This window comes from Ruditapes philippinarum, unplaced genomic scaffold (assembly GCF_026571515.1).
Source record: "Ruditapes philippinarum isolate M1 unplaced genomic scaffold, ASM2657151v2 ctg18803_1_1_1_1, whole genome shotgun sequence".
Classification (NCBI taxonomy): domain Eukaryota; kingdom Metazoa; phylum Mollusca; class Bivalvia; order Venerida; family Veneridae; genus Ruditapes; species Ruditapes philippinarum.
This window is the reverse complement of record NW_026853654.1, coordinates 1-15,521: the sequence shown is the minus strand read 5'-3', so window position 1 is coordinate 15,521 and position 15,521 is coordinate 1. Positions and strand designations below refer to the sequence as shown.

At 33.6% G+C, this 15,521-nt stretch overlaps 1 protein-coding gene across 2 annotated transcripts; it reads left to right on the top strand.

The window, feature by feature from the left end:
- The first annotated feature begins 6,338 nt into the window (after positions 1–6,338).
- LOC132737458 (uncharacterized) lies at positions 6,339–12,493 on the top strand. 2 transcript variants are annotated; one of them, XR_009626736.1, is made up of 5 exons: positions 6,339–6,980; positions 7,888–8,126; positions 8,693–8,901; positions 9,613–9,772; positions 10,260–12,493. XR_009626736.1 is itself a non-coding variant. In XM_060724749.1 (4 exons), exons 1-3 carry the CDS (start codon positions 7,862–7,864, stop codon positions 9,751–9,753), a joined length of 615 nt encoding a protein of 204 aa, XP_060580732.1. In that variant the 5' UTR covers positions 7,672–7,861; the 3' UTR covers positions 9,754–9,772; positions 10,260–12,493. The 2 variants fall into 2 exon arrangements, 1 of the variants encoding a protein (XP_060580732.1); XM_060724749.1 differs by lacking the exon at positions 6,339–6,980 and having other exon boundaries at positions 7,672–8,126.
- Positions 12,494–15,521: the final 3,028 nt, after the last annotated feature.

Below are 15,521 nucleotides of genomic sequence, written 5' to 3'. Positions count from 1 at the left end.
TTTTACAATGCACCAACACAGTACAGATCCATACTAACTAAATTCTACCTTAACTGGTGGAGGAAGAGGTGTCTTCCATGCATTATTTTAGACATGAACAGGCACCCGAGGAGAACGGTCAACCATCTAAGTTCCATAATCTAGCATTTAGCTACCTACATGTAACATTAAAAAATCAAAAAAAAATCCAAAGATTTAAAAAACGGGGATTTTTATCGAAAAGTGAAAATTTATAATATTTGTTGATCTTTTCCTTCTTTCTCTATGTAATATTTCCCCCCTGCCTCTTAAAAAATAGATGGGAATTCTCAAAAATATGGGTGAATCCCTTTATCCCCCCTCTAAGAAAAGACACTGAAAGTCGTGTCAGGATTCAAACACACAGCTTGCTGCCATGGCATGACGGATAATTGGTTTGAAGTCAATGGCCTAAACCACTCGGTTAATGATGCACATTCAAAGCAGGACAAAACCATCACATTTACAAAAAAACTTGCTGAGGCCTAAAAAAAAATGTTGTGTTTCCGGTGGCCCTATTTTTTAGCCCCGACCCAAATTTTTTATCGATGTACAAAAAAAAATTGGCGCCCGTACCGAAGACGGGTTTTAGTATCGCGAGCCGACAACGATGTTAGGCACAGACGATTTGTGTTCCAATTAAGCATAAATGCGCACCGGCAAACATGGCGGCACAACAAGCAGCCAAAGTGTCACTGCTGGCAATTTCCTTAAAAACATGCGATCATAGTGTGACAAAACAGGAAATCGAAATTAATTGACCACAGCAAAACAGCTTAAAACATTTTTTTGGACGTGCATGGTCATGTTAAGAGTGAGAATATTACAATTGAAGCCAGTTGTTCGTTAAGAATTTAAAAAAATGAAAACGAAAGTCGAGTCATGCCATTGGTAAAATTTATTTCAAAATGTAAGATTGAAGTCTAGGTTTGGTACATGTAGTCTAACATTGTTAAATAATTTTATGCAATAGAATATAATTTACAGTCCATATAATCCGTATCATATCTACAATTGTTGATTGACAGGAAAAAAAAAATCCTACCTACCAACCCTACTTTTTTTGGCCTCGCCACCAGAAACACATCAATTTTTTTTTAGGCCTGAACACCGTTGTAGTTACAGTTCAATCAAATCATCATAACAACCTATAACAAACCTTTTTCCCATATGTCAAATTCTCAAACGTAGTGAAAGTAACTGGTGCAGAAGATTGCTCTCTTTAATTTATTTTTGTACAGAGTATTTTCAATCTGAGTTATTCAGATATTGATGAAAACACTCCATAAGAAAATAAAGGGGAGCAAGCTGCTGCACCAGTTACAATCATTATTTGACATATTCGAAAATATCTGTTTCGTCAGACAAAACCAACGATTTCAACAGACAACCACGTAATTGTTTTTTTTCTTTCACTAGCTTTAACTTTTTTTTCTGATAAAAGCCATTCGCATGTCACCAGCATCCGATGCATCGACCAATTAGAACACTCATAGTTTAATTCATCTATCCTCAATAGCATGACAAGTGAATGGCCGTCCTTGGAGAAAAGTTAGCAAGTGAAAAAAAAAAAAAACGATTATGTGGTTCTCTGTCGAAACAATAACAATAGGTAATCATGAAACAATAACAATAGGTAATCATACATGTATGTTTTGCAAAATAGTCTTTTTTATTGAATTCAAGCCTTTTCTTACTGTGTACATTGTTGTAAATTGTTTTTTTACTGGATAAACCACGTAGTTTACGGAAAAGAGTCAACTCGGCCCTATACCAACTCGGCACGGGTCAACTCGGCACGGGTCAACTCGGCCCACTTTACAAATATATATTACGTATTAACATTGCTTTGCATGTTGTTACGGTAAATGAATAATAAGAAATATCTATTATTATATAGTTATATACATTATGTCCGATTTTAAAATTTGTAACACCAATTTAAAGCTGGTGATCTTAGCGTCCTCTCAGTATATATTTCAACACATTGTTTGACACTGAATGTATTTAAATTTACGGTTAAACCTACCACGAGTCAGAAATACACTGATATACGCAATCGGTAATTTTTACTCGCAATTCTACTGATAAGAAAAGCCTGTCTGCTGCTTGTTCTGAAACTGTCAATCCGTGTTTTATAAATAATTTCATAATTACAATAAAAAGTGATAACACAAACCATGATATTAATAATTAAAAAGTGGGCCGAGTTGACCCGTGCCGAGTTGGAATAGGGCCGAGCTGACTCGGGGGCCGAGTACGTTTTAGGGCCGAGCTGACCCGGATTCTAGTTTACAATGTAAATTATGTTGCAACTTCTTTGTGGATTAAGCCAAAAAGTCGTTTTCAGCTAGGTTTGTGTTCGGCATATATATATATATATGCATGGTTAAAGGGACAAGTTGCTAACATTTATTAAAAGCACCATAAGTATGCTACATGAACACATAAAAATACAGAATTTGCTTGTAAAATGGAAAAGTAATTCGCTTCTCATTCAGCTAAAGGCGAAAATTGCGTTTTTTGAGTTGGAACCCTTGTCTTCATGTATCTATTAAGGCTGTCACATGTTCTTTGGGTCTGGATCTTGTTTTGGTCACAAATTGTCCTAATATTGAATCCTTGCACCTTTACAAATTATACAAACCCTCTTGATAATTTCTGTCAAAGAGCTCGAGCTCGCTTTGAGGACTTGCCTTTTTCATATTTTTCTTATATAAGCCTGAAAATTTTGTTTTTTAAAACATTTAAATTAAATCAAAGAGTAGCAGGCATAATAAATATAATCATGAGCTGATGACAGTGCAAGCATCATCATGAGCTAATCAGCCGGGTCAAATTTATTGAAGGAATCAGACCGAAAAACCAAAGGCTTAATTTTAAGATACTGTATTCAAGCAAAGGAAATTCATAAAGCAGAATCTTTGTGTAAAAACTAAAAAGAAATAGACCAAAATGTCTTACCGTATGAGCAAACATGTCACTGATTTGTTTTGATCACGATTGACAAGCCTGATCAGAATCCATCTTTTTTTGACAGCCTCGTTCTGAAATCCTACGCGTATTTATCCGAATGTTACAAAATAAACCCAACGGATTAAAATATATTTTTACGATATGATTCAAATGATCTTCTGTGAGTTTTTTTTTTAATCTTTAAGGATAACACGACTTTTATTATTTATCATTTAACATTTGTTAGCCAATAAGCATATGTTTAGTTTCCCATTTTCAAAAATGGCACATAAATCTGTAAAAAATAACCAAAATGAGAGTATATAGTCTATTCTCTTTATTTTTGAAATCATTTGTCGTGTTTTACTTAAACATAAGACAGTGTTTTCTGTATCTGCATTGTATATATATTGGGAGTAAATTAATTCTATATACCAGCAGAAGTTATTCGTACATTTACGGCTGTAATTAAATCCGTGACCCAAGAAGGTATTTACACTTTAGGCATAAAGGCGCCACCTAAGTTCTTACAAATACAGATTATGTCCAACAATAAGTCAATGGAATTCCCTCCGAATGGTAACATATACACTTAACAAATCTTATAAGTGTGCACGTATAAAAATCAAATTTTCTCAGATACTAATAAACATAGGTCTCTGAAATTTTAACCAAGTATAGTACAGATATGTGCAATGATGGGTATCGATTTTTATGTCAGGGCGATTCGTACTTACTGAGAAATAGCGATGTGTGCAATATTGCGCGAAAACCGAATTTCACATTTCTGTAAAATGTGTATTTATATTGGGTGCAAAAAGGTCTAAATCTCTTGATTTCACTAAAATACAAACATAAAACATAGGATCACCGATAGGGTATAATACTACAATGAATTCCAGGGCATTATGTCACTGTGATTTTAATATTTGCTCTATTGAATTTCAGTAAAGACTGGTTTATGTCGATCTCCGTAACGCGCTGTACCCAGTTGCTAAAAGCAATGCAAACACGATATTTTCATTAATATGAAAGTACCAAGAAAGTTTGTTTTTAGTTTTAAAGTAAAATCTTAGTCAATATGTTTATTTGAGAAAATATTATGCAAATTTATTTTCAAAATGGGCGCCTGAAATGCAAATTCCCTTGCGTAAAACTTCTAGACGGCCATTTTTCTTTCAATTGCAAAAATTCTGCAATAAATTTATGTTTTTTGGATGTCTTTATTTTCATAGAATCCTTGATGGTCAATAATAACTTCATTTAGCGCCAACCTGTCACCCTCACGTGCACTTTGTTGTTTATGTCATGTCACGGATGAACGCACACAACAAAAATAACCGTTATTTCTGAATATAGCATTGTAAAATTAAACCATTCAAACGATGAATTCCAAAATTTGGGTAAAAAATGTCAAGTAATAAAAAAGTTATTCACATTTAAAAACTGCACAGTTATAAGTTTTGTTAAGTGTATCTGGGACATAAGATAAGTTCTTATGTCCCAGCATATATACCAATTAGACATAGTCAAAGTTTTTAAAGTACGAGAAGAAAGCAGTTCCGGTTATATTGTACATTTCCCATAGAAACAGCCGGTAATAAAAAAAATAAAACTGTGCAACAAAGTTTTGGACCAATAAACATATGTCAATTTTGATGATATTAAAAAAGAATACCGTACATATTTGTGAATAAGGTGCCTATTATTTACACGGATACTAAATAATCCAACTAATGGTACTTAGAAAATTTTGCTATTTTGAGTATGGCATTATCTCCCATCTAGTAGAACCGAGATTCTGACCCAGAACAAAAAAATTATGCAGAATTTAAATTATCTCTTAGCACACTGGTACCCATATACATCATTGCAACTATAAAATCACATTGACTAGTTACGGAATTACATGTACAATATGGAGCGTGACTGTACTAGTCATTTATGATTATAGAGGCAAACGTCAAGGAGGAAAGGGCTTGAGTAGATTGAGCTGAGTAGATTGACCTCGTCATCACACAGAGTTCCGTTTTGACCAATTTGAAAAATATTTTAATGCTTTGTTGGTTTTCTTTTCCAACACTTTAGGCTTATTTTTTGTATTAGCCTGTGTGACATTAAATTTTGACCCCGTTAAAAATTACCCCTTTTTTTGCACATTTTGATCGATGAAAACTGATCAAGGATAGAAATAATGCCAAACATGCCCATATATGGCTCTACACAATAAACAGTAATATTTCTGTATTCGTTTCAGATCGGAGAAAAATGTGTATTAATGTTTTTGTTTTTTCCGCTATCAAATGGAGCCGCTTGCTAGCTGTTATTAAAGTGACAGCCTTCTACTGTTATTAATGTTGAAAATATATCACACTAGTTAAAACCATCTCTACCCATAATTCAGGGGAAGTAACCGCTGCGAGAAGAAGTGTAATGTATCATCTACGGTTATTTCCCCTGATCAGCAGACCTAAAATATTTACTGGTATGAGATAAGAAACCGTTGACTTTAAACAAGTATTTAGGGTTAAACAGAAAAATTGAGTAGGATTAGCAAACAAGTAATAAAGTAGTGCATAGCTATTACCTAAAGCATACCTTAATTATTTGGGCAATGTAAAACTATCGGTTTTATAGATCGGAAAGATATTATATTTATGTAGCTCATTTTATTTATACACCATATGGAGCATATATAGTCGATCTAAACACAATATTAAGAGAATATTTCTTAAAACTGTGGCTAACTACATACTTGTTACTATGTTATCTAATGAATTTACAACAGTTCGTAAGGTGGCCATTATCACGTGACAAAAAAACTTATAGCCTCTGTGCAAGCCTCGATGGGCATGTCGGACTCCGACCACATAAAGACCCATATTTTGAAACTTTTGAAAATCATTGTGTCAAACTTTGTAAACCTGAAGTTCCCCGAAATGTGAAGTTATTTGTCATGAAAGTAGAGAAATGTAAACAAAGTAGCATTTTGACTTCCATTCCAATACTTAATCATGGTATTGTTAAATTACTAAAATGCCAACATGCAACAGAAGCAAATCATGGTAATGAATAATGTTTGAACACTATAACAGCTAGCAAAATATAAAGGGCTTTTGATAAATGAAAAATAAAAGCATTTCTAGGGGCATATGGGGCCTTAAACTGATTTTCCCTTTACTCCATGACATTTTCAATTCAGGACGTCATAATATCAGTAAAAGTTTATTACATTTCAAAATGATATATACTTGTATGCCTACAATACTTTTATATTTATACTAACGATGGGGTGAATTTCTGCTCAAATTTACGAAATAATACTGGTGACATATTTTTTCAAGAATTTACGATTTATATAGAACCCAGCAAACATGCATATATGGGACCCATATGGGCTATATCTAGGCAAGCCCATATGGGTATGCCCATATTGGACCTATATGGGACCAATATGGGCAAGTCCATTTGGGTACGCCCATATTGGACCCATATGGGTCCCATATTACAGCACTTTAAGGAAAAACGATTTTTCGTTTATTTATTTCTTTAAAACTCGTTTACTTTGAGCTATAGTGTGACCACCTTGGCATTAATTGCTATTATCTTATATAAAAATCGTAGCATTAACATATATACAAGCCATGAGGGACCCATATGGGTCCCATTTGGGCAACCCGATAAATATTAGCATGCCTGAGCAGGTGCGAGAAATTAATTTGTTTTGTTTTTATATTGGTTTTAATCTTTATAATCTAAATATAAAAATGTGTTTTTTAGACTATTAATTCAGAAATTATTTATAAAAATCAGCATTTGATGAAAAATTTATTTCGAGCATGCGCAGACGTGATTTCCGCTGCCGCTTAAAATCAAATTGTGTATTGAAACGTTAAATTGTAAAATTGTACACGAAAACAATATTTCTTTTCAATTCGGAACATTTAACAACGATTTCGTATAACGACCTTTCATATTATATCCTTACACATTTATTGTGTGTGTAGGTAAGTGTAAACGTCATTTATTTTTTGTTTTTGCCTTTGCCATGTAATTTCGCGATAGTCGTTTGTCAGTTTAATTTGCGACATTTTCTAGAATTTACGCCCACTATAAGGCACTTTAGCTGACCTATGGATGGGTATAGTTGTTATTGTTGAATTACTTAACTGTGACGGAGTCGACACTAACATTTTAATAATATTGTTTCTATCTAGACAAAATTTTAAGAGATCCTTTTTTAAAGGGACACCATCATTTGAAATCCAGTGACCCCTCCTAGCCTTAGAAGTCCCTTCCATTTTGTACCAATATTTCATTCATAAGCATTTTAAAATATTAAATGCAAATAGTTATTATTACAAATTCAAGTATTTTTTCCAAGTACCAACCAAGCCCTATGTTGCACAGGCACGAGTATCGGACCTGGGAAGAAAAAATATGACCCGAAAGATAATTAAACCTGTGATCATCTTTAAACGGTCAAAAACCGAAAAAAATTGTAAATTATACCCCCTTTAAAAACATACTTTAAGTTAAGAGAAGGCCAGAAACTCCAGATTCGAGCCTGCAAGCAAGGGATTCACTTCCCGGGCCGTTGTGAAAACAATTGTCCAGACAATTAAAAAAATCTTTTATCATTTTCACATTTAACAGTTTTAAGCTTCCAAATGGGACAAAGTCTTTAGCCCTTCCCGTTCATGAAATATCTATCGGGGGAAACAAACGCATTCGTGCTAAAAATCCTTGGTAGACAAAACTGCGGCACAACAATTCGGTACGTAAACATAGACTAGTACATGTTTTCCAGCCGATTACGGGTCATAATCATATTTTCACTTGGCGCAATAACTCACTTAATGTATATGTATTTAATAATTACTTATTAATGTATTTTCATTTTATTGTAAATAGGCCATCAAAAAGGCTGTATGAATCGGATAGTGGCACTGATGAGAATGAGACAGACACAGAGAGTAGGCCACCACAAGTTATTGACCAAGCAACAACGCCCAAAGAGTCACATAGCCTACTTTCATCTCCGCCTCGCTTATCTGCACAGGCATTGCGAGAGGCCAGCAGTGATGTGCAAAGTGCTTCTCCAATACAAGGTGCTTCTGATACACCCTTCCGTGGGCAGATTATTGGGCCCAGTAAGTATAAACTTCGGAGCTATAAATATATTTATTATTACAGTACATACTTACTAAATGTTATATTCTCAAAACAAGTCAATAAATGTGTTAATAACAAGCTGGATTGAGTGACACAGCCAAAAATGGAAAGTTTCACCTTGTGATGCCCCTAGTTCAAAAAATATTCAAAAGAAATTGATGATTACTTGTGTTAGTCTTTATCATGATGGGAATTTGTGCGCATATTCTTGCCTGACCCCACTACTTTTATCCAAAGTTACGGTCCCTGGAAGAGTCAAGAATGTTTATTTTCACCAAATGACATGCCTAGGCTCAAAAATATGTTAAGTTTAATTCATGATTTCTTATCATTTTCACATTTTGTGACCTTGAACACTCAACAATCCTTTTGAGATTTTAGCGTTAATTACTGTTAAAGCCAAGGAAAAATTTAAAATACTGGATTTTTTTCATTTGAGCCGGGTCATGACAAAACCAACATAATGGGTTTGCGACCAGCATGGATCCAGACCACACATAGCTCTAAAAGTATATGGCCTAGAATTATGAATCCTTTTTTTCAGCTGCTGTTACACAGATTCTCCGAGTCTTGGAGACAATGCGAGAGAAGAATCGTGAAATTAAGATGATGGTGCAGCAAATGCTGTTAAGGTCAGCAGCAGATGACCAACCGCTGCAACTTCTGAAATATATCTCATTCCCTATTGGTTATCCTGAGCAGATGGAAGCATTCGATAAGCTTCTGGGAGATCAGACAATGCTCTCATCTGTGGTAAGCATAGTGTTAGTCATGTATGTTGCTCCATTAGTAACTGAAAAAAGTATACCCCATATCCACTGGCCTAAAAGCGAAATAACATAATGGTCTGTGGTGAGCACTTGATGATAATGTATAATCATTCTGCTATATTTATGTTGGAAAATATTGCACAGTGGACAAACACTTTGCTGCATTAATTTCAGAATTAAAAACTGGCATGTTTTAATTTTTTGATTCATATTGACACAGTTATGTTATTTATATATGCTATAATAGCCATGAGCACAAGACATGGGCAGTTGGCCTCGTTTTCAACATTAATTATTAATTAGGACAAGACAGTCAATTCATTAATCAAAATGCTGGCAGCTTTCAAAATACCAGGAAAATGACTAGTACCCACAAAATCCAGGAATTGAGCTGTTATTATATTATCAAAAATTATTCTGTTGATATTGAATAAACTCTTGTATAAAAAAAAAACAATGATAATGTGCCCCATAACACTCGGTGGAGGGGACAAACATAAAGTCACTAAGGTGTTGTCCTAGGCTGTAAATATATGAGGAAAGATCTTTTAATTTGTCAATCCAAACAGTTTTCTTGGCAGATCATGTTTTTGAGGTCCAGTTGACAATTATTTGTCATTTGGTGACTTGCAGCCCATCACTTAGTAGTGTTAAAATTAACATTAAAAAAAGTTTATGTTCTGCTTTATTTAAGGTGCGGTTCCTCTCAATGTTTGGTATGGCAGATGTACGGGAAACTGTTGACCGCTTGATGAAAGAAACCATGTCAAATGAACTGGCAAGAATGTACAAAATGAAGTGGCTGAAGGGGAAGAAAAAGTGTGTGGGCCTCTAGATACTGAATGTATTATATAGTAAGTGATATTTTACAAATTTGCAAAGTGGTGTCTTCAAAATAGATATATTATCCAAGATCTTGTTATTGTGTCTTCGGGTATTGCTTTAATGAAGGAAAATGCTTGACTAGCTTTTATGGAAATTAATAAGAGAGAATATTTTACATGCTGTGTGGTTTTGATCCCATGCATTGTGTTGTGATGCATAATATAAACAGAAATCACCTTCCTGTAAAGCAAGTTATTTGCTTACCTTAACATTCTTTACTGATACACCGATAAGATGATCTCAGCTTACAACTGACTGCAGCGATATCACAGAAATATTGTTTAAAAGCTATGTAAAACCAGGAAACAAACATCTATATTTGGTAAAACATACCAGAATTAGTTTATATTCCAATTTATACTGCTCAAAATGCTACAAGGTGGCTTATGACCTTTGAATGGTTTCAATACCTTCATTTCATTTCATTCTTTAAGGATAAGAATGCTTGTTTTGTAGAATGTGTCCAAAGGAACTTGCCGACAAAGGCTGCAACGAGGAAGGATGTTGAAATAGAGGTTTCAAAGTGGCTGGCTGGGGGGCGGGACCGCGATGGGGGAAGGAAAGCAAGAAACAAGGTGTCAGAGACCTTACCTGAAGAAAATGAAGGAAGTGACTAGACAATCTATGTTTTTAATTTAAAAATGCAAATTTATAGAGGATATTTGTTTGTTTGTGTGTAAGATGAAATTTTATATCATCAAGAGAGCTTTAAAAACAGTATTCTCATGAGTGGCTATGCGCTCGTGAGAACACTGTTTTTTAAAGTACCTTCAATGATATAAAATTACATCTTACACAACAAACAATAAAGTGTCTTTTTATTTTATGCTAATGAAATTTCCTCAATATTAACGTTAATATTAAATCTGTTTTCCCCACTGTTAACATCAATTTTAGTTGAATTTAAGTCCAATTTCTCATAAATACAGGAAGTCTTGGGCTGAAAATAAGTTTGACAATCAACGTTGAATAGCCATGATATTATTTATTGAATTCAAAAAATTTGAATGATGATAAAATCTTTAAAAAGTAGTCTCGTCACAGAAAAGTTTGAAATTTTAATCATTTCACGGTGAAATTATCAAATATATTTTTCACGGATACATCAGTAATACACTCAAAAGCATAAAATAAATGACTTATTTTACATTTTCAAACCTTTACTTCATCTGCATATAAGTTATTTTTAAAATGTAATAAGGGTCAGAACTACAGTAAGCGGCTCGTTTGTTTATCTTGTTATACTTTTTGTTGCTAATTTTAATGTTTGAGGTCATCAGCATAGCATGTCTTTCTTGTAAATGCAAAATTCTTGTCTAGTCAAATTTTGCCTTCTAGTCAGTATATTCTGCTGCTATGTTATGTTTGTTGTTGACATTATATGCTGTTTTTCTGTTGTCTATATGCTGTTGTTTTTTTTTTCCATTAAACATTGTTACTGCACGGAGGAAGGTAGTCTTGTACTGGTGTAACTCTCCAGAAACGATGGTTAGGAAACTACCCGCCTATATGACGTTAAAGGCGTAAAATGAAACAAACAAACAAAAAACATTGTTACTATTTAAATCAAGACAATAAATGCTTGGGGAATGTTTTTGATACTGATCAATACAATTATAACATCTTGTCAAAACTTGACACTAACAGGGAACACATGTATTGATATGGTATTAACCTTTAAAATAAAGTTGAAATACTTTACAATGATGATTCTTGTAATCTTTATTGTTGTTATTGTTGAAACTTTGATAATATCGGAGAAATTACTGAAACCAACTATTTTTACTGACAATTTTTTTAATGAATTTCTTCACAACAAATTTGATCTTTGTGTAATATCACATTTTAATTATTATTGATTTTTACAAACTTGTACAAACTATTTTTTACTTTTCATCAGCTGCATATTTTGTTTACATGTCTATAAACAGTATTTCAATGTGCCAAGATTTTGTGTATTATATTTGTTACTTTTCATAAGCTGCATATTTTGTTATCACGTCTATTAACAGAATTACAACCGTGCCAACCTTTTGTGTATCATATTTGTTACTTTAGCTGCATATTTTGTTAACACGTCTATATAAACAGTATTACAACCGTGCCAACCTTTTTTGTATTACTTTTTGTTACTTTTCATTAGCTGCATATTTTGTGCACACTTCTATAAACAGTATTACAACCGTGCCAAGGTTTTGTTAATTATATTAATTTTTTTTCAGCAGCTGCATAATATTTTGTTTACACATCTATGAACAGTATTACAACTGTGCCAAGGTTTTGTTTTATTATATTTGTTACTTTTCACGAGCTGCATAACATTTTTTTCTTCAGCACTACCATACCAAAGTGTAATACATGGTTGTAATGAACAACTTTTTATATTAATTGATGTAGATCTATGTCATTTGAAAATGAAAGTAATTGGTAGATAGAAATTTGTAATGAATTACAGTAAATGTATAATACTTTTTCTATGAATTATGTAGAAAGTTAAAAAGACATTTGGGGTCATACTGTTGATTCACTGAAATTTAAACATCATACACATATATTTCTTGGAGTTCCAAAGACCTTCTGTAAAGTTTTACCAGTGTCTAGCATAAGTTTCATTTTTCCTTATAGTGATCTGTAAGGTATCTAATGTTATAAAACTGCATTTTAAATTATTTTGTTCGTACATTATAAACAGTTTTTAGTCCCCTACCGGTTTACCGGAGGGGACTTTAGGTTTACCCTCCGTCCGTCAGTCCGTCCGTCCGTCAGTCCGTCCGTCCACAAAACTGGATCCTGCGATAACGCAAAAAGTACTGAAAATATTTTAATGAAACTTGATATATGGATAGATGGCAGTATGGAGATTATGCACGTCTTTTTCTTTTCTTCCTATGTTGAAAATTCTGGTTGCTATGGCAACAAATAGACTGAAAATATGGCAAATTTTACACATAACCTGGATCCCGCGATAACGCAAAAAGTACTGAAGATATTTTTATGAAACTTGATATATGGATAGATGGCAGTATGGAGATTGTGCACGTCTTTTTCTTTTCTTCCTATGTTGAAAATTCTGGTTGCTATGGCAACAAATAGACTGAAAATATGGCAAATTTTACACATAACCTGGATCCAGAGATAACACAAATAGTACTGAAAAAATGTTTATGAAACTTGACATATGGGTAGATGGCAGTATGGAAATTATGCACATCCTTTTCTTATCTTCCTATGTTGAAAATTCTGGTTGCTATGGCAACAAATAGACTGAATTTCAAGATTTCTGATTCTAGTTTTTAAGTTTTTTCACTATAAGTTCTTTATTTCTTAAGGTATTTTCTTCAAACTTTAAATATAAGTTGCTTGTCATCAACCACATCATATGTGACAAGGTTTACAACTCTAGCACAAAATTTATCAGAATTACCTCCATTGAGCTTAAAATTTTCATGAAAAAAACATTGTTTTTTTTTTTTAATAACTTCTTTTTCTGAATGTATCTACTTCAAACTTCATATAAATGTTTCTTATTATCACCCAACATTTGTGAGTGTTCAATACTCTAGCAAGACTATTTCCAGAATTATGCCCCTTTTGAACTTAGACTTTTTTTTTGAGAAATTGGTAATTTTTACTCCAACTTCTTTAATCCTGATAGGATTTTAAAAATGTTATATTTTGATAACAGGGATGTTTAAAAAATTACTTTAGAGTGTCCTTCAGTCCGGCTGTCTGTACATAAAAACTGTTTCCTGTGATCACTTTTAAAGAACTTTTTCAACAAATTTACTTAAAATAGGAACATAAGTGAATGGCCAATGGCCCTTCAGAATGTTGCTTGGGCTCTTACCGGTAGGGGACTTATGGATTGCTTGCAATACTATGATAATTGCTTGTCCATTACATGTTGCTTATTTAGTGTACCAAAGTAATATTTACTACATAGGACTTTTTGAATAATAATTAATATTTCTGTATTTTTGAATTAAAAACTATGTAGTCAAAATGAAATTCTGTGGATTTACAAATATGTACAGTTTACTCGGATTTTTATATTGTACACTTTTCTAAGTTTATTTACATAAGTAAAGGTTTCTTTGTTGACATCAGGCGTCCACAGAATGTATTGAGAATCTGTATATATATGATATACACTTACCATAAGTGAGATTACTAAATAAAGTTACATTGTTAAAGCATATACATTGTGTATTGTTTTCTTGCATGATCATAAAGGCTTTATGCCATAATCTGTCTGTTCCAGGAAACAGAATGAGTTAAAACATCACTTGAATATTTAACGCAAGTACAAGAATCATGCTCTGTAGCAAGCGGTTGCTATCTAAACTTTCAGCAAACTTATAATTGAAGTAATTGAAAATAGATCTACCCCGGAATTCAAAATCTACCCATAATGGAAGTATCTGGGCTGCCCATTTGAAACCCATATTTAGTACAAGGGCTGCCCATATGGGGCCCATGTGGGGCCCATATTGTGTACATGGGCTGCCCAGATGGGGCCCATGTGAATCCCATATTGAGTATAAGGGTTGCCCAGATGGGACCCATTTGGAACCCGGTTGCACTTCCTATATGGGCAGCCCAAATGGGACCCATATAGGTGCCCATATGGGCCCCACATGGGTCCCATATAGAATGCTATCTGGGAACATACATATTCTTGTCCTTTCTTCAGATTCATCTATTAGACCTATTGTGTCATTAAATAACAACAACTTGTGAACCATAATTATGCCTGTACACGCAACAAATAATTGAGCCGTGTCACGACAAAACCAACATAATGAATGGATTTGCGACCAGCATGGATCCAGACCAGCCTGCGCATCCGCGCAGTCTGATCAGGATCCATGCTGTTCGCTTACAAACTCTATAACAAGTAGAGAAACCGATAGCGAACAACATGGATCCTGATCAGACTGCGCAGATGCGCAGGCTGGTCTGGATCCATGCTGGTCGCAAACCCATTTTGTTGGTTTTGTCGTGACGCGGCTCATATAATGTTTTCTCGTCTTTTCTCAATTTTAATGGATAAAGCTTTTAACATTAAAGTTGAAATATAGTACCACATACCAAGGGTTTCTCGTGTTTATTTTTTCAACACATAGAAACTTCTAGCTTCCGATAAAAATCGTTTTGGACATTTGCCATTTGAGATTTATTCATTAAAAAACTTGGCTAAATAATCTATACTAAGAATTGATTTTATAATTGAAAAAATACATTGTTTTTATGTTTGACAGTACGAAATATATGGGTTAGGTAAGATGACACAGTTGATGTTGAAAGTATTGACATTTACCACTGAGTTTACATTAATTACCAATCATAGAAGCTTCATATTCGTGAACAATATCTTTAAAGATATGGATCGTAAGATATTAAATGAAAACAATAAATCCAAGATAGGTTACATGTTTCGGATAAAACAGTTTGTAAAGTGTGATGACGATTCTGAAGATTAATGTTTTTTCTTACTCTAACGATATATCAGTCTGTATTTGGGTTTAATATTACAAAGATGGTATTAAGGACAGTTATTCGATCAGTTTTGAACAAAAACGCCGAGGGGGAAACGATAAAATCATCACATTACAAGGAATTACACTTTCTGAATGTGCTGTAGCATGCGGAATGCGCACGTCTTGCGCGGCATAAAGTTATAAGAGAATCTTAAACACTTGCAATTTATATTTCCCC